Raw genomic sequence first — 23,010 nt, forward strand, 5'->3', positions numbered from 1 at the left:
GTTTGTCTCATATGATTCTTATTCAGAAGGGTCTTAAACAAGGATGGTCTTTATCAGATGGTCTTTATCACCACTGCTTTACAATATGCTATTAGAAAGGTTGAGGAACACCAGAGAACACTGATATTGACTGGGACACATGATTACCACGAAGAACAACACAGAAACTGTATTACGCATGAATAAGGAAGTTTACCTAGAAATAAATGTAGAAAATTTTGGGTAATGTAGATGTGTCATCACCAGAATACAGTACAAAACCATAACATAAAGACAGCTGATAAACAGATCTTTTGAAAATGTGGCAAAGTTAGTCCTTGTAAATGACACTAACAAATCAAACGTGCATTCATAGAAAATTAGAAGCAGATTATACTGAGGGACTGTTTACTACCACTCACTTCAGAATCTTTCATCTTCTTGTATGCATTCAAAGAACAAAAAAATTAAAACATACAAAACTGCAGTGTTTGGGGGGGCTGGAACTTGAACACTCACATTAAGGGCAGGAATATGACTTGAAGCTTTCAAGGTGACAACATACAGTGAGGTTTTATTGGCTAATGGATGATGAAGATGGAGGCGTTTTCTGAAGTGGTGGACATGAGTTAAGAAACCTATACAGAAACAAGACAGAAGTGGTTTCTTTTTCACGCTATGAATTGTTCCCAGCGGGACATTTGGTGTGCATTGTATGAAGGAAAGGGGCACAAAATGCCTTCCATTTAGAAAGAAATGACAGGACTGTGGAACAGACTAAGCTTTCACCTACTTACTTACTCATGGAGCTGAGCCCTTCTGGAGAAGCCGCCAATTCTGCAGCTACTCAAGAATTTCCCAGCATTTTATGGAACCCAAAGGTTCATTACCGTGTTCACAAGAGACCTCCACTGGTCCCTATCCTGAGCCAGATCAATCCAATCCATCCCATCCTATCTATCTAAGATCCATTCTAATATTGTCCACCCATGAATGCCTTGGGTCTTCCCTGTGGTCTCTTTCCTTCTGGCTTTCCCACCAATATCCTATACGCATTTGTCTCCCCCATTCGTGTTACAAGCCCTGCCCACCTCATCCTCCTTGACCTGATCATTCTAATTATACTTGGAGAAGTGTACAAGTTATGAAGCTCCTCATTATGCAGTTTCCTCCAGCCTCCTGTCACGTCATCTCTCTTTGGTCCAAATATTCTCCTTAACACCCTGTTCTCAAACACCCTCAGTCTATGTTCCTCCCTTAATGTCAGAAACCAAGTTTCACACCCATACAGAACCACAGGCAAAATTATAGTTTTGTATATTCTAATTTTTATGTTTTTGGACAGCAGACGAGAAGACAAAAGGTTCTTGTATAAACTCTGTCATGACATTACAGCATGGAGGAAACGAAACGATGATACTGGAGTAAAACTGGTGAATTTGACATAAAAATACTAAACTAATCACTGAGCAGAGCCCTTCTTCATAAGCTGGCAGTTGCTCACCTGAGTGTGACTTCATAAACATGATCAGTAACAATTATGGACATCTGGTATGCAGCATGTGCTGTCTGCTAGAGAGGGTACAGTGTTTCAGAAGAACTTGCAGCCCTCATCCAGGCTCCTGAACACCGAGGCAGTCGGATTCTCCAAAATGTTAGCATTTATACACCAAACTGCATGTCATAACATCCCTGAAGAACATAATCTTCACATTCACCATTATGAGAACTTAACCCTCATGCAGCAGTCCATTAATTTAAGAACATATTATTAATCTGTGGCATATTTAACAATGTTCCATCAGTTGCAGGGGTTATATATGATCAAACACAATTTCTTCCACACATCCTTTGCCAAAACAAGGAATGTGGGTCGAATTTATCTTGTGTGAACCGTCGTTTCAGATGAACATACTGTCTCCTCTGAAACGTCTGTTCACACAAGACCTACATGGCACCACATCCCAGAAGATGGCATTCTTCATAGTCACTGATGTGAAAACCTCAAACCTTACGTACGATAATATATTCTCTAAAATTCTGAGATTTTATCTTCACACCTGAATCCCAGCACAACACTTCAGAAAAAGATCACGACTCACTCTGGGAACCAAAAATGTGCGTACAACGTAGGTCCTCTGCAGGCAGTAAGCCACAGAGTTCAGTGAGACATATCACAGTTCCTCAATAGGCCCGCAGTTCCCAAGAGGTAGTTAAAAGTTGTTAGCAGTAATGGGTATGTAAATCATGACCACTGCATTTGGTGAGTGTAGCCTTCCTCAACTCATGAAGCTCCCAGATTCACCACAGCACACCCACTGCCTGGAGTGTCCAGGCCGGTTTATGGTGATTTACTTACAGAAGAAAACTTTAGATCCTTTGCTGTAATACTCAGATGACCAAACACTTCATTAAGGTTTAATTAGTTAAATTTATTGAACTTTTGCATTAATATCAATATATAAATTAATGTCTAAATTATTACATTATCAAAATTCTATTTTTTGTGTAGACAAGTTTCATTTATGAAGAAAGCAGTCTTCTGGGATGTGGCACCGTGTAGATGTGTTAACCGACGTTTTGGAGGAACGTATCGCCTCCATCTTCTTATTTTTCCTTTTACCCTGAAGATGTAGGCGATACGTTCCTCCAAAACGTGGTTAACACCACATATACACGGTGCCACATCCCAGAAGACTGCTTTCTTCATAAATGAAACTTGTCTACACAAAAAATAGAATTTTGATAATGTAATAATTTAGACATTAATTTATATATTGATATTAATGCAAAAGTTCAATAAATTTAACTAATTAAACCTTAATGAAGTGTTTGGTCATCTGAGTATTACAGCAANCTTTATGGAAGTGCAGTTTATAAGAGGCCTATGTGATAAGAAGACCTTACAGCAGTCCCCATCATCTTCACAGGTGAGGTTTAACAGCTGACAAATCCATGGCTTCTGTTGAATATAATGTACTAGAAAATATTACATCAGAAAATGAGTTCCAAACAGATATTGTCATAGTAATGCATAAGTAGGTCACCATTTGCTGTACTGATTACAAGGGCAACAGTGACACACATCTGGTTCGTCACTAAGTAACAAAAATACATTTCTCTCACTCCCAACTCGACCAACTGTAACAGTCAGCAGCAGAAGGATACAGCAGGTACAAAATGAACACAGACAGATACCTTTCACACATATTTGGCATTCTTCCATTATACAGAGTTTTAAAAATGAATGCCAGGATTATAAAAAACTATCATTCAAAAACTACTATACATATTGATATGATTCAAGCATTAAACTGCTAACAAATCTCCGAAGTTCTTGTCTTACCTCAGTATGTTTCAATTCTCTCTGATGTTTCTGGCCGACATGAAAATTTCTGTTTCGCAACACTCCCTATTTCTTTCAACTGTTTAAATCAACGATTCAGTCTTATCATCTGGTGCTTTTTCTCCTGGATGTAACCTTTGCCACTTTCATTGCACTGTCATGACTGATTTTAATTCTGTATACCATAAAACAAATTCAGCCTTGTGTTGCATGGTCCACATCTCGCCTGACACTGACTCGCACTGGAAGGTAAAATTAGTGGGGCTCAGGAAGTCTGATGGTTGGCCTTGCGCACAAGTTATATCAACTGGTCAAATGACAAAAGCATTTCAACCTCGCTAGCTTCCATCATCAACCGCGCATATCCAAGACTTGTGTCTTTTTACCGCATCTTAAAACTTGACTCATTTTTATAAGCATAACAGTTTTTGAACGACTGATTCTTATAAAACAGGCATTCTTTATCAATGCCCTATATTAATATTCAGAATGCGACACATGGGCAGAACCTTCAAATGGTAGAAGTAAATGTGGTTACTGTGGTAATGATAACCAGTGACTATATAGAGCTGGTCACAGTAGCCAAGCAGTCTGAGGCATTTACTGTATTCACTCGCTTGGAAGCTGGGATCATGGGTATGAATCCCACACAAGGCATGGATGTTTGGTATGCATACATGTCTATTCTGTGTTTGTGTGTTGTCCTGTGTTTAGGTAGAGGCCTTGCGATGAGCCAATCACCTGTCCAAGAAGTCCTACGGTCTGTAAAATGACCAAAAAGAAAAAAACAACCTCAACACCAGAGGGTATAACAGGAACGGATTAAGTTAAATTAAATTAAATAGGATTACATAAAACATCAATGGGATTAATATATAATCATTCATAATTACCAGTTAATTACTATTACCATAATATACACATTAAATCATGACTTTGCTAAATTTATGCTATCAATAACAGAAATTTGCTTGTGGACATGTTGAGATGCAATGCCACGTGAAGAAAATGTACGTCTCTCATTTCATTCCACTACTACTAGGCTTCTACAATGTTTTGAACAAAATAAATACATCTGAGCAAGCCTCAGGATTTATATATACGAGGGGGTAAACCCAAAGAAACCGAACATATTTTTTTTAAACTTATTTATTCAAATTTTAAGCACAAACCTTCAATCCCNTATTTCAGAAACATGTTTCTTAGAATACAGTGGAGTGAAATCTTGCAAATTATACTTGTCTTCACATTGGTTTATGTACTGCTGTAATGCATTACGGTATATCATTTTTGTTTTTTTGCAGATTTTTATTAAACATGATTTAAATTGGAAATTTTTGTGAAAACATGTAAAGTAGTTAGACACACACCCACACATATGTTTACAATTTTATCACATAAAATTTTATAAATCTGATAGAAGTTTGAATTTTTCCAGATAGAATCTGAGAAGTTGGAGTCTGTGCGGCGAGAGTACCGGCAGAAAATGGTGGGAGAATCTCCAGATAGTAATGGGAGTAAAACGAGGTTTTTTAACTAATTTTCTGTGTACAATTGCAAGATTATGGCAAGTCCCAGTGATATTTTGAACAGTGGTAAGGCATGGAGGAGCATTTTAGTGTATCTTTGGATGAATTCTGTGTCTTCATCACGTCTTCTCTATGGGCACTGGAACTTTGCCCATTGTCCAATATTCAGAACGGTACACAGTATTTCAGAAACTGGATCTGTTTCTGTCCTCAGGTGAAAAGATGGGAAGGCGCTTACTCTGTTGAGTCCATTAGAAAGCTATTATCCCAGTTGCTGGATAAATCTATTGGACAAGCCCAAAAACCAGCAATATTATGTGTAATTGTACAGTGCGTACAATCAAGTGCGCGCCGCGGCTGCAATTTGCCGTGAGTCATACCACCGCAGAACGGATGCAGTCGCGGGGAGGAGTTGCAACACTCCCTGCGACTGCATCCGTTCTGCGGTGGTATGACTCACGGCAAATTGCAGCCACGGCGCGCACTTGATTGTACGCACTGTACAATTACACATAATATTGCTGGTTTTTGGGCTTGTCCAATAGATTTATCCAGCAACTGGGATAATAGCTTTCTAATGGACTCAACAGAGTAAGCGCCTTCCCATCTTTTCACCTGAGGACAGAAACAGATCCAGTTTCTGAAATACTGTGTACCGTTCTGAATATTGGACAATGGGCAAAGTTCCAGTGCCCATAGAGAAGACGTGATGAAGACACAGAATTCATCCAAAGATACACTAAAATGCTCCTCCATGCCTTACCACTGTTCAAAATATCACTGGGACTTGCCATAATCTTGCAATTGTACACAGAAAATTAGTTAAAAAACCTCGTTTTACTCCCATTACTATCTGGAGATTCTCCCACCATTTTCTGCCGGTACTCTCGCCGCACAGACTCCAACTTCTCAGATTCTATCTGGAAAAATTCAAACTTCTATCAGATTTATAAAATTTTATGTGATAAAATTGTAAACATATGTGTGGGTGTGTGTCTAACTACTTTACATGTTTTCACAAAAATTTCCAATTTAAATCATGTTTAATAAAAATCTGCAAAAAAACAAAAATGATATACCGTAATGCATTACAGCAGTACATAAACCAATGTGAAGACAAGTATAATTTGCAAGATTTCACTCCACTGTATTCTAAGAAACATGTTTCTGAAATATAAACAATCTGTAACATGTAATTATGTGATGTTTGTAGCAGAGCAAGTTGCGTCGTTATGCATATTTCCGGCTGTCTTCGTGACTATTTCTTTTAATTTTAAACTGCTGGTCGTAAATTCCCTTGTATACGTAGGAATATATTTCACTGTGTGAACTCTCCATAATTGCTGTTGCATATTCCTGTATACATTTATAATACAAGTCTTGTATTATAGTGTACTGAAAATAAGGTGTGTTCTTTTATTAATATGCGTTTGGTGTTCAAAAAAGACGTCTCAATATTTTACTCGCCTTTTTCAACGGAGTAGTTTACATCATAATGCTTCAATCCAAGTATATATCACATATTTATTTCCAGAATGGATCTTTTGAATATAAAGTGTTATACATACGAGGGGGGACCCAAAAATAACCGGAAACGACCTGTTTCGCGCGCATGCTTTGTAGTTACGAGTTGTGCTGCTACGTGGTGTTAGCTCGGGGTCTCCCGCGACTGTTAGTGAGCTGGCGTCAGTCTGAGTTAAGTGGTTTGTCTGTGGTGCTCTGTTGTGTGCGTTCCTGTTTCAACCCTTTGGCGATTAGTGAGATGGCCGACCAGAAGGAACAAAGAGTGTGCGTGAAATTGATGAAGATCGTCGAAAGACCACTGACAAACTTTCTGAGGAAACGAACATCTCATGGAGCACGGTCCAGCGAATTTTAACCGAAGGTTTGCACATGAGACGGGTGTCTGCAAAATTTGTTCCTCGCTTGCTCGGAGATGACCAAAGAGAAAACCGCGTGAATGTTTGCCACGACTTGAAGAGTGAAGTTCAGTTTTCCCTAACAAAAAGCAAAATTTCACGCACACTCTTTGTTCCTTCTGGTCGGCCATCTCACTAATCGCCAAAGGGTTGAAACAGGAACGCACACAACACAGCACCACAGACAAACCACTTAACTCAGACTGACGCCAGCTCACTAATAGTCGCAGGAGACCCCCAGCTAACACCACCTAGCAGCACAACTCGTAACTACAAAGCATGCGCGCGCAACAGGTCGTTTCCGGTTACTTTTGGGTCCCCCTTCGTATATATAGGCAAATATAACAATGCCTTCCATGATTACAATTATCAATTCAAAGAAAGCATTTTCATAATAGAAACTTCCATATAATTCATAAACTACCTTTAAGTACTTTAGAGCAAATGTGAAAGAAGACTACACTCCATCAGAATAAGGGCTTGAAAACACACTCATGGAATAAGTACATCAAATATTTAATTCAAACAAGGGACTTTCTCCACTCTCATATATGAGTTGTAGATATGAGGGCCGTCAAAAAAAGTAATGCTATTGTTCTCCTTGCTTGCCTGATTGGAGGACATATGTTCCTCTGAAATCTCTGAAATGTCACTAAACTGCTACTAGACTACTAAAACATCCTAAAACATCTAGTTTATTCCTTGGAAGTCTGAAACTACCAATTTAAAACACTGGAACAACATTACTGTTTAATCTCCTGCTGATCTTTCAGTAACTTCAGAATTATCTAACAGGTAGCAACAAAATGTCATGGAAAGGAGCAATTATAGTGCAACAACAAATTCAAGGCTTCACTCCACAGAAATCATGGACACTGCATTACGTTTTATAGTACTCATATTCTAAATCATCAAATTGGTCATCAGCATGATGCTCTTAGACCCTCCTGCTGACATATCGTGCATGTGGCGCAGGGAGTGGCAGCAGACTAATGGCATGACGTTCTTCATTCCCACCAACATCACTGAAATATTTCTCCATGGCATATTAGCATTCTCCTCCCATAAGCATCTGTGTGGGTGCCTATTTGGTCAAGTGACTAGTCTCTCTCTCTTCTCATTCAGTCACATTTACACGCGTTTACCTTAATGCATATTTGCTTTTCATTTTCTGTTATACCTTCAGGTTTTTCCGATGATACTCCCTCTTCTGGGAGATAATTTTCATGGGGAAAGGGTTAAGATCCTGGAATGCCACCTGGAATGACAGTTATAAAATATACAAATTCTTGCAATCCATATGTTAAAAATAATTTCATTCCTATCTTTTTATAACAATAAAAATGTTCATTTATTACAGGGACAAACTAGGCCAGGAATTGATTTTGGAAGTAGTGGCAATAGAAGTGATTGCTCAGTTTTAACAGACAAGTGGCTGGGTTTATTTATTTGCGGTTTCTTCAATGATGCTGTCAGCAACTCAGAGTATACTACAATGTAAAATGGTACAATGAGTAGCGAATAATGAACTGAAAAGGATTTGGAAGGAAGCAGTCAAGGCCTAATTTGAAACAGGCCTACCATCCTGATGTTTGGTTGGAGGGACTGAGGAAAACAATAAAAAAACCTTGCCAGGATAGCTGATGTCCTGGCTGTGATCTGAACTGATCACCTCCTGAACACAGTTCAGAAGTGCTTCTGTATGAGACAACTACTAACCAAGCAATGGAAATATTAAATTATTCTAATGATGTGTCTCTCCCTTCCAACTCCTACCTCTCATTCCACACATCTTCGCTTACAGCTCAAACTAATATAGCGTATGCACTACGAGGTAATTCGGAAAGTAAAGATACAAAGTCCAGAAATTATTTGTAAAGTTTTTTTTTATTCACTTGTAGCACTTTTACAACACACCCACCATATTTACTTTTCAACATAGTCGCCATGGACTGCAATGCACTTCAGGAGCCTGGTAACGAATTTTTTTTATTCCAGCATCATAGAAATCTCCCACCTGCACTCTTAGCCATGTCACCACCGTGTCTTGAACCACATCATCATCCAATATTGCTGATGAAATTCATTGATGGTTAAACGTCTGCCAGCACAAATGTTTCCACTAATTTTTTGGATGGTTTCATCAGTGATAATGGATGGCTTTCCATCATGAACATCACTTCTTCCTGCTTCAAATTCACACCATTCTGCCACATTTTGCCTGTTCATAACATCTTCACCATAAACAGAAACAAGCTGGCGATGAATTTGAGTAGCAGTTTCTCCTCACATTTGGCGGGATTTAGAATCGACACGGCCATTTTAAACACACACTGTGAGCACAAACGTTGCCGTGACTGTGGCCGGTGAACTCTGCTCTGTCACAGTTTCTATTTTACACGGCAGCATAGCCATTTCTGGGGGGAAAAAAGAATTTCTTTGCAATTTTACTGGACTTGTATCTTTACTTTCCGAATATCATCTATAGTTGGAATATGTATCACACTTTAGTTAAAAAAAAAAATGTAAGGTGTCATGTACTTAATTCGTATTAACACTTATGCCATGAAGGCATATGGGAGAGTGGATGTATAGATCCACCTTTCCGTTACCTCGGCACTAGATGGAGGTGAATGGACAGTTTTACACCCGGGGAAAGAGCTGCCTGTGCCCATCATTGGATAGGAGGCTGGGTGGGCCCGAGAACCGGTCTAGGCAACATGGCGAGGAGAAAATTCTTGACTCCAACCCTTCCATTGTCCAGCCTGTAGCCAATCACTACACTGACTGCATTACCCCAGCTCCTTATGATACTTCAGTACAACTCAGCATTTGGATATGCAAAAATTGCATGCATATGTCAGTGTCCATTAGCAAAACTTACTTGACTCACTCCATCAAAATCTACAGTGTTCTCCACACGATTTTTCAGAGTCATGAGGATGCTCACATAATCGGTCTGTTTCATCACTTCAGCTTCGTTCAGTTTCAGTACTGCCAGCGCATAGCGGAACAGGACCTATTAATTTCAGTCTTAGTAAAGATTTAAAATTGTTAATCTTACAAACTGACAGAGTTAAGTCATATTGTGGTCTTCTCAGTCACAGCACTATATAAGTCTGTTATATGATTACCACCACCTCACAGCAACATTCTGCCTCATTTCCATACCACACAGTGTCATGCCTCACAAGGCCATAACATGAAACACCACCACCACACAAACCTCAAATCTCAATACAGCAGATTAATATTTACAAAAACAAACATTTTGTTGTAAGTGATTAAATCTGACTTTGTGTACTCAATCTTATTTCAACAATAGCCCATGCCTCAACATTATTTCAACTATCAAAGCAACACATGTGGTTTCAGGAATTTATATTTCACTACAGTAAATGTGCAATTCAACCTGTTTCCTTTCTGTTTCCAAATTAATATTTGCATTTAAGTATAGAGTCCATACTCTAAAAGGAACAGGTCTCCCACATCACTGTCAATTTAGTGGGGAGTCAAAATGGTATCTGGTCAAATGTTTGAGATGCTTTTTATCTGTGCTGTACAATGTAGGGTCCTAAGTTTTCCTGATGGTAATCTTTGAATCTGATTCTTTTTTAAGTTATTTACAATTCTACACCAACTGCAGAAATTTAGCACTAAATGAATTCATAGCATGATTATATACAACACAAATCCATTGTAATGAAAATTAAAAACAGTCTGAAAAGTTGACACATAATAAACACTTGTTATATACATTTCTGATACAGGAAATGTAGAAATCACACAAAAATCAAACATCTCAAGTATGCAGAGAAAATGTGGGAGTTTATAAGGGGATTAATGGTGCCATGATTTAGAGTAACTATAGATGGGATATGGGTTCATGTCTGTATTTACTGACCACTTATACTCATCACTTGGTACTGCAAGTAATTATAACACATAATAAACACTTGTTATATACATTTCTGATACAGGAAATGTAGAAATCACACAAAAATCAAACATCTCAAGTATGCAGAGAAAATGTGGGAGTTTATAAGGGGATTAATGGTGCCATGATTTAGAGTAACTATAGATGGGATATGGGTTCATGTCTGTATTTACTGACCACTTATACTCATCACTTGGTACTGCAAGTAATTATAACACATAATAAACACTTGTTATATACATTTCTGATACAGGAAATGTAGAAATCACACAAAAATCAAACATCTCAAGTATGCAGAGAAAATGTGGGAGTTTATAAGGGGATTAATGGTGCCATGATTTAGAGTAACTATAGATGGGATATGGGTTCATGTCTGTATTTACTGACCACTTATACTCATCACTTGGTACTGCAAGTAATTATAACACATAATAAACACTTGTTATATACATTTCTGATACAGGAAATGTAGAAATCACACAAAAATCAAACATCTCAAGTATGCAGAGAAAATGTGGGAGTTTATAAGGGGATTAATGGTGCCATGATTTAGAGTAACTATAGATGGGATATGGGTTCATGTCTGTATTTACTGACCACTTATACTCATCACTTGGTACTGCAAGTAATTATAACACATAATAAACACTTGTTATATACATTTCTGATACAGGAAATGTAGAAATCACACAAAAATCAAACATCTCAAGTATGCAGAGAAAATGTGGGAGTTTATAAGGGGATTAATGGTGCCATGATTTAGAGTAACTATAGATGGGATATGGGTTCATGTCTGTATTTACTGACCACTTATACTCATCACTTGGTACTGCAAGTAATTATAACACTACTGCTGATTTCCACACTACAAATCACTCCATGCTAAGTCTTCTCAGTCTGTCACTAGTCGTTGCTTGGTAACAGTTATCAACAACGGTCATTCCTCTGCAAAGTTTTCACTAGACGTTTCCTGGTAACGACTCTTAACAATGGAGATTCTTCAGCTTCCATGGTCATGTTGTTACCTGCTGATTAACACTCCACACCTGAACTCTCAACTGAACTGCAACACTGAATGTCTTCAAGATAACTCATGGCACAGACCACATAGAAAACACAGCCCCTCTGTTGTCGTAGAGGCACATTTACGGCAACGCTGCATAGCATCAGTCATGGCATGGACTACATAGAAAACACCGTTCTTCTTTGTTGTGTGCAAGTGTGGTGTGAGTGTTACCTAGCAGCAGCCACTATTTACAGAGTCACTGACTAGCAGCGACCTGATTCTGATGACATCACATCTTTTTTTCTTGTACCCTACGCGAGGCCCTTAAATATATATAAATCCCAGAGATGAGCTGCTGGTAAAAGCTATCCTTCTTATCATCACTTTTATCTACTGCTGGGTTCTTTCTTCTGAACTCGTGAGTACTGTCATGAAGGCTTTATTCATACTAAATCAGGCTACATCCAGCTTAACTCAATTTTGTCTGCACACAGGACATTTGTCTATCCTGCAATTATGTGTGAGAAGCTCAACAAAGTTCGTTCTGTGTGAATTTCATAAGCTGAAGTGATAGGACGTTGAAGAAAACTGCATAATGAGGAGCTTCATAACTTACACTCTTCTCCAAGTATAATATTGACTAAGTTGCACCTGAAGTTGTCAACTATTTTTATGCTTATTTTATATTATATGACTAATCTACTGTTTTTGATTGTTTTAATAAGTGAATTTTGTATGATAAGTGTCTCTTTTATATGCATTTTAATTTGACGCACTTGATTAATGGAATGAGTAATGAATGAACGTCTTAATGGAAATTTTATTTTATTTTAGTCCATGATAAATCTTGATAAATTTCTTGATCATTGTTTAATGTGTATTATAAGTATTATAAGTTTACCTCATTTAATTGCAATATTACTGTATTATTGTATAGATACTATGTATTCTAACTTGACTTGTTCCATATCCTATGGTGTCTCACCTGTACTGGATTTACGGAAGGTAAATAAATTCAATTCAATTCAATTAGCATGATAAAGCCACAGAGGATGAGATGGGCAGAATATGTAGAATGAATGGAGGCAAAGAGGAATGCATATAAGATATTGCTGGGAAAGCCATTAGGAAAGATACCACTAGGAAGATATAAACATAGGTGGGAGGATAATATTAAAATGGATCTTAGAGAGCTGGGATGGGGTGGTATGGACTGGATTGACCTGGTTCAGGATAGGGACCAGTGGAGGGCTTTTCTGAACATAGTAATGCACCTTTGGGTTCCATAAAATTCTGGGAAATTCTTGAATAGCTGCACAACTGGTACCTTCTTGAGAAGAGCTAAGCTCCATGAAATTAGTTACTGAGTTTCATGAATTGTGAAAAGGTCCATGTGAATAGGGTGGAGGTGAAGGTGAAGGTGAAGGTGAAAGAAAGTGGTAGCATGGTGGAGTTAACCCTAAACATCCAGGCAATATGACTGTACATGAAAGGATACTATAAGTGTTATGAGATGATCTGTTCTACAGCAAGCTGAGAGCAAACTCACCTACTTCACCTCTCTACACACTGTCCTACCAAACAGCTCACCCAAAACAATGGGATACTGCTTTAGAGCCCTAGAGGAAGAGAAGAGAGCCTGGGACATTGCTACAGAGTGGTGAATGGTGTGAGAGCACCACATATTTGCATGGAAAAAATAAAATATTTTGAAAGTTGTGACTATTGATAACCACCTTGCCATGCATGTACTGAGACTGTTAAGGGTTCTATCTCGCCCCATAACTCACCCTCTCTTCCCTTCCCCCTTCCATTTATGCTCCTAATTAGTCAAGACACAAGGATGCTGTTGCCGTAACTGCTTATATATCTATTAAAGATTAAAAATAAGTGGCTAAGTTACACTGTTGAGCATATTGTAACATGTAAACCTATCGCTAAGTAATGACTCTGTAAACAACGGCCGTTGCTAGGCAAAGGCCACAACAGATTCCTAACACACACCAATGGATAACTGAGAAGCTGTGTCCTTTATGTGGGTCATGTGACAGCTGTCTGATGGAAAAACAGAAGAACTGTTTGGAGGTGTTTTCTGTGTGGTCCATGGTGAAGCAGGAGAAGTCTAGAGTTCAGTTAGCTGTGAGACAGTCGCCAGACAGTAAGGACACGAACACAGAAGCTGAAGGAGCTATGGTGTTGGAAGATGTTACCAGGCGACAACAGGTGAAGACAGAGCAGACTGAGAAAACTTAGTGCACGCTGTACTGAATTGCAGAGTGTGTCAATTAGTGACAGCACTATACGTACATACTTGTAGTTACAATCTGTAAGTGTTCAATAAATCCAATTACCAATCCAAACTCCATCTATAGTCACTTATACACATGAAAATATGTTTATACAAAGCCAGAAATGAGGAAAAAAAGTGATTATGGCAAAACCTCTGTGAAGTACTTACATTAAAGCAAAAAAAATAAAAAATTACTATTATGCTTAATATGATTGAAAGTGATCATATATGAGAATATACTTGCTAAAACAAAATACAGATTACAGGTCACTCATATCACAGTTCCATTTTATAATAATTAAAGTTAATAGGGATGAAAGCACAAAGTACCATCCTCATAATTAAGCTGCAAGAGCTGAGGAAGAACATGAAACCTCCTGATTTTTGGTATTCCAGTTCAGATTTTAACCCTGGCCATTCAGAACAGAAAACTGATGTGTTACCAGTGTGTCAACCCGCTTTGTACACATGTGTACAGAAGTGTTTATCTAAATGAAATACAACTGTAACACAACACTTCACTATAATAAGAAATATGGCTATTATCCTAAAGCAAGGAACATCCGCTGTGAAGCCACACATACCTTGGAGCCCTCAAACAAAAATGCATCCCACACTTGCAAGAACAAATCCACAGGAAGGCTGTCAATAAATATACACAAGAACCAGTTGAAAGTGACTAGTGATATGTCCACGCTGTAGCAGGCCAAGTGAGATGCTAAACGGGGTAATTTTTCAGCAATCAAATCCTTGAGCACAAACTGTAAAAAAACAGAAACAACCAACCAATTCTGAAAACCACCTGAACATCCCACTTTGGTGCAACCTACTTCATAAAGTGGCTTGCAGCAGGAATGCTGTCACTCAACTACAATATCCAATCCAGTGGACAGTTGTTAACCTTATATTGATATGTATAAATGTAAATTAAGTGACAGTACTGACCAGAGCCCTTCTTCAGAATAATCATCTGGCAACTTAAGAATTTTCCCCCTTTTCATGGAACATTACAGACACTTCAGTCTCAAACCATGATGTTTCAAGAAAACAAACAAACTGCTATGTGATAAAGAATAGCATAAGCCGTCCACTCACTGAAATTATTGTTTAAAGTTTCAATGAGCATATTTAAGATGGAACATGGAAGTCAAATTTCATTACAATGTCGAACTAATTTAAAAACTCGGAAAAAAAAATTGGTTGAAGTATTAAGATACAAGACAGTTCTCCCCTTCAAAAATTACTTTTTATTCTTAAGACTTAAAAGTTTGTGATAATGGTACATTAGTACAAATATTATATTTCTGGATATTATCCATCGTCCTGTTTTTATCTATGGCATTTTGGATAAAAACAGGACAATGGACAATGTCCAGAAACATGAAATTTGTACTTTCTGTTCTGTGTGCCATGACAAATTATTCTTATTCATCAGCGAACTGAGACAAACAAGCCTGACCCTTCAAAATGTCTAAATAGGAGCCATCTTTAATTGCACCAATAGTACAAAAACATCATAAATTTATACCTGGAACATAAGACTGTCTTCAGGAGTATTTACCTTCACTTCACTGGACCTGTCTCTGCTTTAACATAGTCCTTAATACCAGAGACTGGAGAAAGAGAATATCCCTAACAGCACTGAGACAGGAGACCAAAACTAGTCAAGGTTTCTTCCTTCTGGGTTACACCTCACTGTCCCTTTGCCATGCAGGTGGTATGGTGGTAGGTGTTTCTAAATATCTGGCCTTTCATACCTGAGTGTAACTCCAGAGGGACATACCACAGGTCCAAAACCATCTCCAAGATAATTTCTCTTGAAACTCATCTGTCCTTACCAGGTGAAATCAAGGGCTGAGAGTTGTAATAAGAGAGCCAAAGTGATATAACACAAATTATCATTATCACTAAAAATCTTCTAATTTATATCTTTAATATTTGCTTTTAAAGACATGTAAACTAAATTCAAACCACATATGCTATACAGGGTACAAGACGGACTAAATTTTGGCCCGAAAGTGATGTGCGAAGTATTAAACACATATATAATACAGAAAACCCCCAGAGTTATGTTGATAGATCTGCAAGGCGAGGGAGAAAGAATACTGAGGGGGGATAACATAAGATAATGTAATATACTTTTAGTACTTTAATTAAACAAGAAAGAGCTGAATTCATCACTGAAAACAGTAACAAAGAATGATTACTATTTGTTAAATCTTTCTTCAAATTTAAGTAAAAATTAGCTGCATGTCTTGCAAATAAAAACTATATGAATCTCCCCACACAGGCCAGCTTACCTTGTAACCTAAGCCAATGTCCCACCAAAAGTGCTGTAAGTATCATATGAGTCAGGGTCCTTATGGAATCAGTTCAGCAAACATAAAGTCACAGATGTAAATGAACGAAAGAATACCTGGAAGATATCCAAAAATCATAGAAAACACACAGCTGAAACATCCTCATTTTGGCACTTACTTGATCTATCTGAGCTCCTGTAAGCTGTTGACCATAGTAATCTGAAGGCATCAGTTTCTCAACAATGTACACTAAGCCCCAGAAAGCATCTTCCTCAGACAAGAACAACAACAGTATTGCAACTATCCTGTTCAAACCCTAGAAACACAAAAACAACCTGTAAATCAAAAAGGACGCAAAGCACATTTTGGAAACAAAATAACATATTTACCAGATGGAAATCAGCAATAATTAATGGTAACATGGTATCACAGAAGACTGGTCTCATTTACAGCTAACTTAGTGGTATAATATCAGTGTAGAGGTTATTTGGCACAACACAAATGAGAGAGATGGCTTACAATAAAATGGAAAGGATTGGACAGAAAGTGACTGTCACCTGTTTTAAGGTACTAATTCCAAACTTTGAGCACAGGAACTAAGGAAAACCACAGTAACTTTCAATGTGATAAGCAGTGCCCTGGCCAACACTCGAAGTCTGATGCATTACTATATCGCAGTATCAAAATGGAGAAGGGAGAATAAAATAACATTAACCTATTTATTTTCAATCATATTTAAATAGTGTGTATATTATGTGATTCATATAAAATGAAATTTATGTAGAACAGACACCGATACAATAACATTTTAGCCTTTCTCAATCCTGTTCCTTACACACAGAAAGAAGAATTTAATGTATTTTGAAATACTGAATAGAATTCCAGTACTTTTTTCCCACATATTTCTGTCTCTTTCTGTGTAAGAGTACAACTGACATCTTTATTTTTTCTCTGATACACCATTCAGAAATTATGAAGTATATGGTAATGATTATAATAGTTCAAACATAAAAAATACCACAATGTTCTTCCAGTGCACACATTAAAAGAGGAAATTCTATACCAAGCAATTTAAAATGTTAAGAAAAATAGAAAATTACATTTCAGTAGTATTACAACATTTTTCAAACTGAAAAAGCAGTAGACTCTAAATGGTTTTGACAGTGGTGTACAACACTAATAATTACTGGTTTTTTGGACTTCATCTACTGTCCGGTATTCTAGAAACTAGAAAACACAACATTTCAGAAACTGGATGTGCTTCCATCCTCAGGTGAGAGGGGGGGGGGGACCAGTGTTTGGGGTTAGCTCTATCTAAGGGACCCAACACACTAGGTGTCTCCCACCCCCTCACCTGAGGATGGAAACATATCCATTTTCAAAAACTTTATGTTTTCTAGTTTCTAGGATAATGGACAATGGACAGAGTCAAAAAAAAACATTAGTTATGAAAAAGCAGTGTTCAAGAGACGGATGTCAACACACTAATGCATTCCATAGATACACAATAAAAATGCTTATTTAGTAAAGTGATTCTTGATAATTGGCTAAAATAGTAATACCACAACAGCTTCCATACTTTTCCATGGAAATTACCGACACTGTTAGCATACCTGACAATATCCAACATCTGCATTGTAAATACTGAAAGCAAGCAAGACCCGGCGTAACTTTGGGATACCGTCAGCATTCATACACTCATAATGCTTGTTGCTGGGCAATGTCCGCAACAAATCGGTTTCAATCTGAAACAGATATCTCATGTTCCTTCTATACCAACTTTTATTCTGAGTGACAACAATACAAACCTTGCAATGTAATACTTTCACACGAATCAAAATGAGTACTCGCACCTGAAAACTAAGAGCCACTTTCATACATTTTCATTCATATTTTAATCAAATGAAACCCACTCATAATTTCATAATAGCAGGGAAGACCATGTTTATGTGCTGTAGTTTCAAGACTGTAACATTGATTTAAACAATCCCCTCATCCAAAATTCACAACAAATCTCTATAAGACTCATAAAGGGACAGCATGAGACTTGGGATGTGGATTTCAATGGAAACAGAGGCAACGGAGAGCACAGAGAAAATAAAAGCATGTGTCTAGCCCTTTCATCAAATGGGTATTGGTTTCCAAAAAATAGGCTTCAAAATATTCCCTCTGATATGATCACAACATAAGATGACTTGTTACAAAGGCTTGGTAACTCTGGGCATAATGCAGAGGTCTTTGGTTCAATCCATTATGCTTCAGTTTTTCTTCATTCTGTGTCATTAAAAACCGAAAAACTACCACAAATCACATATTTAACTTGCTCTATGTGTAATACGAGGGCTATTCAGAAAGTAACCGTCAGTTAGGCATTACCAAAGCAAGAACTAAAAAAAAATTATACACAAAAAATATGAAGATACTTAAGCTACTTCTCAACATAGTCACTGCTGGAATTGAGGCACTTGTCATATCAGGGAACAAGTTTTTGTTTGTCTGTGCCAAAGAAGTCTGCCACCTATGAGCTCAGCTACATTTTGACACCTTTCATTAACTCCTCACTACTGTTGAAGTGCTGAAATCTCAACCTGTTTTTCAGGTGCGTTAACTGATGGTAGTCTTATCGGAGTGAGATCAGGACTGTAAGGAGGGTGGTGAAACAAATGCCAGTTGAAATGCTCTGGCAGTTCTCAAGTGCGAGCAGCTGTATGGGGACATGCATTGTTATGGAGGAGCACTACATTGGATGTCAGCATTCCAAGCCTTTTCTTCTGATTGGCCTTATGCAGTTTTCAGTGTTTCACAGTACGCTTCTGACATTATTGTGATCCCTTGTTGCAAGAATTCCACCACCAGCACTCCTTTCCTGTCCAAGAAAACAGTTGTCATCAGCTTTCTGACAGACATCTGTGTGAACATTTTCGGCTTGTTTGGTGAATGTGTCTGCATCCAGTGCTTTGACACTTGTTTGGTTCCACCATTCACAAATGAAAGCCAGGTTTCATCACCTGTTACTTGTATGATGTGAGAAGTTCATCATCATCTTTGTGGTATCAGTCTTAAAAAAGTCAAAGCTGAAGCCATTCTGTGCATTTGTATGCACCTGTGAGCATTTCTGGAACAAATCTTGTGCAAAACTTGTGATAACTGTGATAATATATTTCATGGTATCAATACCATGGAAGTCTGTTCTACATTCGAACATCGGTATATCAAGCATGATGCCATCTATTGATGTAAATGATGCACTAAGTGATTAACATAATGGTAAACTCTTTGGCTGTGGCAGTTTTAATGCAAACACACCAAGCTGATCTGATCAGCTTGTGGTATGCAAGGGTTAAAAAGAAAATGAAGTACAAGAATGGGTTACCTGTTTGGCTGCAGGGGACATATGAGGCTGTGAGGCAACTTGGAAAATTTCTTTGTAATATTCCGGTTCAGAGTACTTCCAAAATCCTCGCAGATGATGATCCAACATTGCTTTCCACACACGGCCCTGCATGTCCAAGCACAAAGTGTCTCAAACTCAAGTTAACCCTCAATGTATTCAAGAGCCAAATGCAATCATTGTTGAAAGACAAAATAATGTGACGAATATGACCACTGCTAGCCAACGACTCAATATACACATTCCAGCGAACATGCTACAATAGGAGCTGTGTTCTTTGTGGACCACGCTACAATTAGTTGCTGGGTATCACATTAATTCTGACAACAGAAGTGGTGTTTTCTATACAGTCTACGCCATGCCCAGTGCTAGGCAACAGAGCTGTAAACACATCCCTAACAGAATAAGGTGTTTTCTTTGTGGTCCGTGCCACAGCTATATAACAATGGTTTGTTTGTAGCTAGATTAGATTAGAGAATTAGAATAGGAGAACTGGGTTGAGTTCTGGAGGCTCGGCAGTCCAAGGTAACTGGACAAGAAATGGAAAGAAGACTTCATAGTGGTTTGAAGTGATAATTCCTGTGATAAATCCATTGCCAGGAAACAGATGGTGTGTCCTAGCAATTTGTGAAGTGGGCAGATTACCAATAGCGCTGTAATTGATTGTGATTAAGAGAGACTGTAAATGAAGGTGTCCATAAATCCAATCATCCAATCCAGAACCCATTATTATTAGTCACGGAACCCTGGACACGTGACAACAATAAACATATGGCAAAGTGAAATTTTATATTAACTACATAAAGCAGAGTTATTCTCGACAAACTAACAGTCACTCAGGGGTGATGAAATTCACTATTATTTATGTAATACAAAGATTTATTACTGCACTGGCATTACGAGAAGAAAGCAGATTCATAATGTTTCAGAACAGAGCCCTGAGGACAATATTAAGACCTGAAAAAGAAGCAAAAGTATGCTACTGAAAACTTCAAAATGAGAAGCTTCATAATTTGTGATTTTCATCAAATAATATTACACCTGTCAACTGAAGGAGGGGCAGGATATGCAGTAGGCATGGAAGATGAGAAATTCATACAAAGTTTAGTTGGAAAACCAGAAGGGACGAAACTACTTCAATAACCTAGAAGTATATGGGAGGATAACATTAAAACGGATCTTAAAGAAAAGTGTGCGAAGATGTTCAATGGATTCATCTGGCTTGGGATGGGGACCAGTAGAGGGCTCTTGTGAACACACTAAGGAACCTTTGGATTCCTTAAAAAGAAGACTACTGTATTTCTTGAGCAGCTGACTTGCAGCTTTTCAAGGGCTCTGCTCCATGGAGTTCGGTACTTACTCTGTGATGATATGGAATCCCACTGCGTATCAATGCTTTTAATCCAGGAATATGGTGGAGCTCCAGACTCTCCAAAGAAGTTACAATCCCATCCCACTGGGCCAGATGCTTCTTATTCAACTCCTGGGCACAAAGGAGATATACTGATTAATATTTATCATCTGGGAATAAGTGATCTTAAATCCCTCTGGTACAGTATGGCTGAGCAGCCGGTGTGATTCATAACCAATAAAGGTTTAGAATAAAAATTCAGAAATCTTCTCTATTTATCAAAATATCTCAAGATAACGTCATGGCCTGTAGTCCGCAAGCGAAGTATACCTACTGAGTGACCACAGCTTGTCAGCGAAGTTAGTGCCAACTTTTGTGGATGGAGGGTGTCACATGGTCAGCGCAACGGATCCCCACAGCCGTCAATCTTGGTTTTCTAGATTGGAGCTGCTATTTCCTTGAAACAGCTTCTCATTTATCTTCATGAGGCTGAGTGGACCCCGTTCCAGGCTCACTACTTCTCAGAAAATCTGGTAGCGCTGGGGATCGAACCCAGAACCTCTGGATCTGTAACCAGGAACTGTGACCACTAGACCTGAGAATTTGCGACCCACACATGCCTAGTACTTATATTGATTCAGACTGATTTATAATATTCATTACTGAGCTCCATGTTTCAGAGCCAGCACACCATCTTGAGGCCAAGGCCACATAATTATACGAGTAAATTAAAAGTGTAAATAGCTTATAGTATTATATATCCTATGTCAGTTTCTTGTATGAGATATAAAATAACCTAATGGATCAACATTAGTAATATGAACTGCTTTCTTGACTATTAACAGGCATACGTATGCATGTGCACACACTTATACACACCTGTGATACTGGTGACTTCTCTGAAACTACTTCTTGCTGGAACCCATACACATTGTAGGTTTTGCTGGAACTTCTATAAAAACAAAATGTAAGTCAGCAGGATGTATCTGCCCAGGTAAGAAGGCTTCCTCTCGTTCAGTTCAGAATCTTTTGGCTTCCCATATGCAACTAACAATATGAAACTAAACAACATATAATAATTTTGCCTACTGAATTACACATGTAAAACCTGGTCTCTTGCATCAAGGTTAATACATAGACTGAGGGTGTCTGAGAAGGTTTAGTCTGACGAGCTTCATAATTTGTACTCGTAAATTCAACAAGTGCCACAGAGAATAACAATTATATTCAGATTACATCATTCTTGAATTAATCACCGTTACAGTACTAGATGAAGGGCACAGATTTTCATTATAATATTTCTCCCATTCCAATTCAGTTCAGCCCTTCTAGGTCCAAGTACTCTACCTCTCTCTTAATTTATTACAAGACTTTTTATTTAACTTGACAATAAGACTAACACTTACCTTAATGATGGCGTACTTCCTGTCACTGAGTCACCCATAAGCCGCGCAATCAGTTCACGGAACCTGACACTGTTCTGGCTGCTTTCCGGGGTCTGTAGCTCATTAAGTAACAGCATGTACTTGCTCTGGATTTGATAGAAGCGGGCCTCCCACTCGCTTGCTTCACTGTGATACAATTTAACATACAAAGGTATGATCTCATTAACTGGTACAGGATTTTGAGCAGTTGGTAGGGTCACATGAACAAACAGAATGAGAATATAACACATACCTAACTATGGCATATATTCAGCTGGTCAAGAAATTCCATACCTATTATGGAACCCGTAAGTTTATGACTGTGTTTACAACAACCTGTCACTGAGGACTATCCGGAATGAGTTCAACCCATTCCCAACCCTAACCCCCCTCCCTCTCTCTCACATGGAGCTGAGCCCTTCTCGAGAAGCCGCCAATTGTGCAGCTATTCAAGAACTTCCCAGCATTTTATGGAACCCAAAGGTTAATTGCCATGTTAACAAGACCCCTCCACTGGTCCCTATCGTCAGCCAGATCA

At 38.2% G+C, this 23,010-nt stretch overlaps 1 protein-coding gene across 5 annotated transcripts in view; it reads right to left on the reverse strand.

Annotated features, from left to right (window-relative positions):
- Positions 1–5,339: 5,339 nt before the first annotated feature.
- Positions 5,340–23,010, reverse strand: part of LOC111871145 (TBC1 domain family member 2B) — a 46,566-nt gene continuing 28,895 nt past the window's right edge. For 4 of the 5 annotated variants that reach the window (XM_023864022.2, XM_023864026.2, XM_023864024.2 and 1 more), the window contains exons 9-18: positions 22,455–22,619; positions 21,928–22,000; positions 21,058–21,180; positions 19,680–19,805; positions 17,920–18,051; positions 16,485–16,622; positions 14,591–14,767; positions 9,658–9,792; positions 7,954–8,031; positions 5,340–5,770 (exon numbers count right to left, since the gene is read on the reverse strand). In XM_023864022.2, the coding sequence (XP_023719790.1) occupies positions 5,624–5,770; positions 7,954–8,031; positions 9,658–9,792; positions 14,591–14,767; positions 16,485–16,622; positions 17,920–18,051; positions 19,680–19,805; positions 21,058–21,180; positions 21,928–22,000; positions 22,455–22,619 (1,294 nt within the window). In that variant the 3' untranslated portion in view covers positions 5,340–5,623. Of the gene's footprint in view, positions 5,775–7,953; positions 8,032–9,657; positions 9,793–14,590; positions 14,768–16,484; positions 16,623–17,919; positions 18,052–19,679; positions 19,806–21,057; positions 21,181–21,927; positions 22,001–22,454; positions 22,620–23,010 lie in introns of all 5 variants that reach the window. The other variant, XM_023864025.2, reaches the window with a different exon arrangement.

The sequence above is a fragment of the Cryptotermes secundus genome, unplaced genomic scaffold (assembly GCF_002891405.2).
Source record: "Cryptotermes secundus unplaced genomic scaffold, Csec_1.0 scaffold250, whole genome shotgun sequence".
NCBI lineage: Eukaryota > Metazoa > Arthropoda > Insecta > Blattodea > Kalotermitidae > Cryptotermes > Cryptotermes secundus.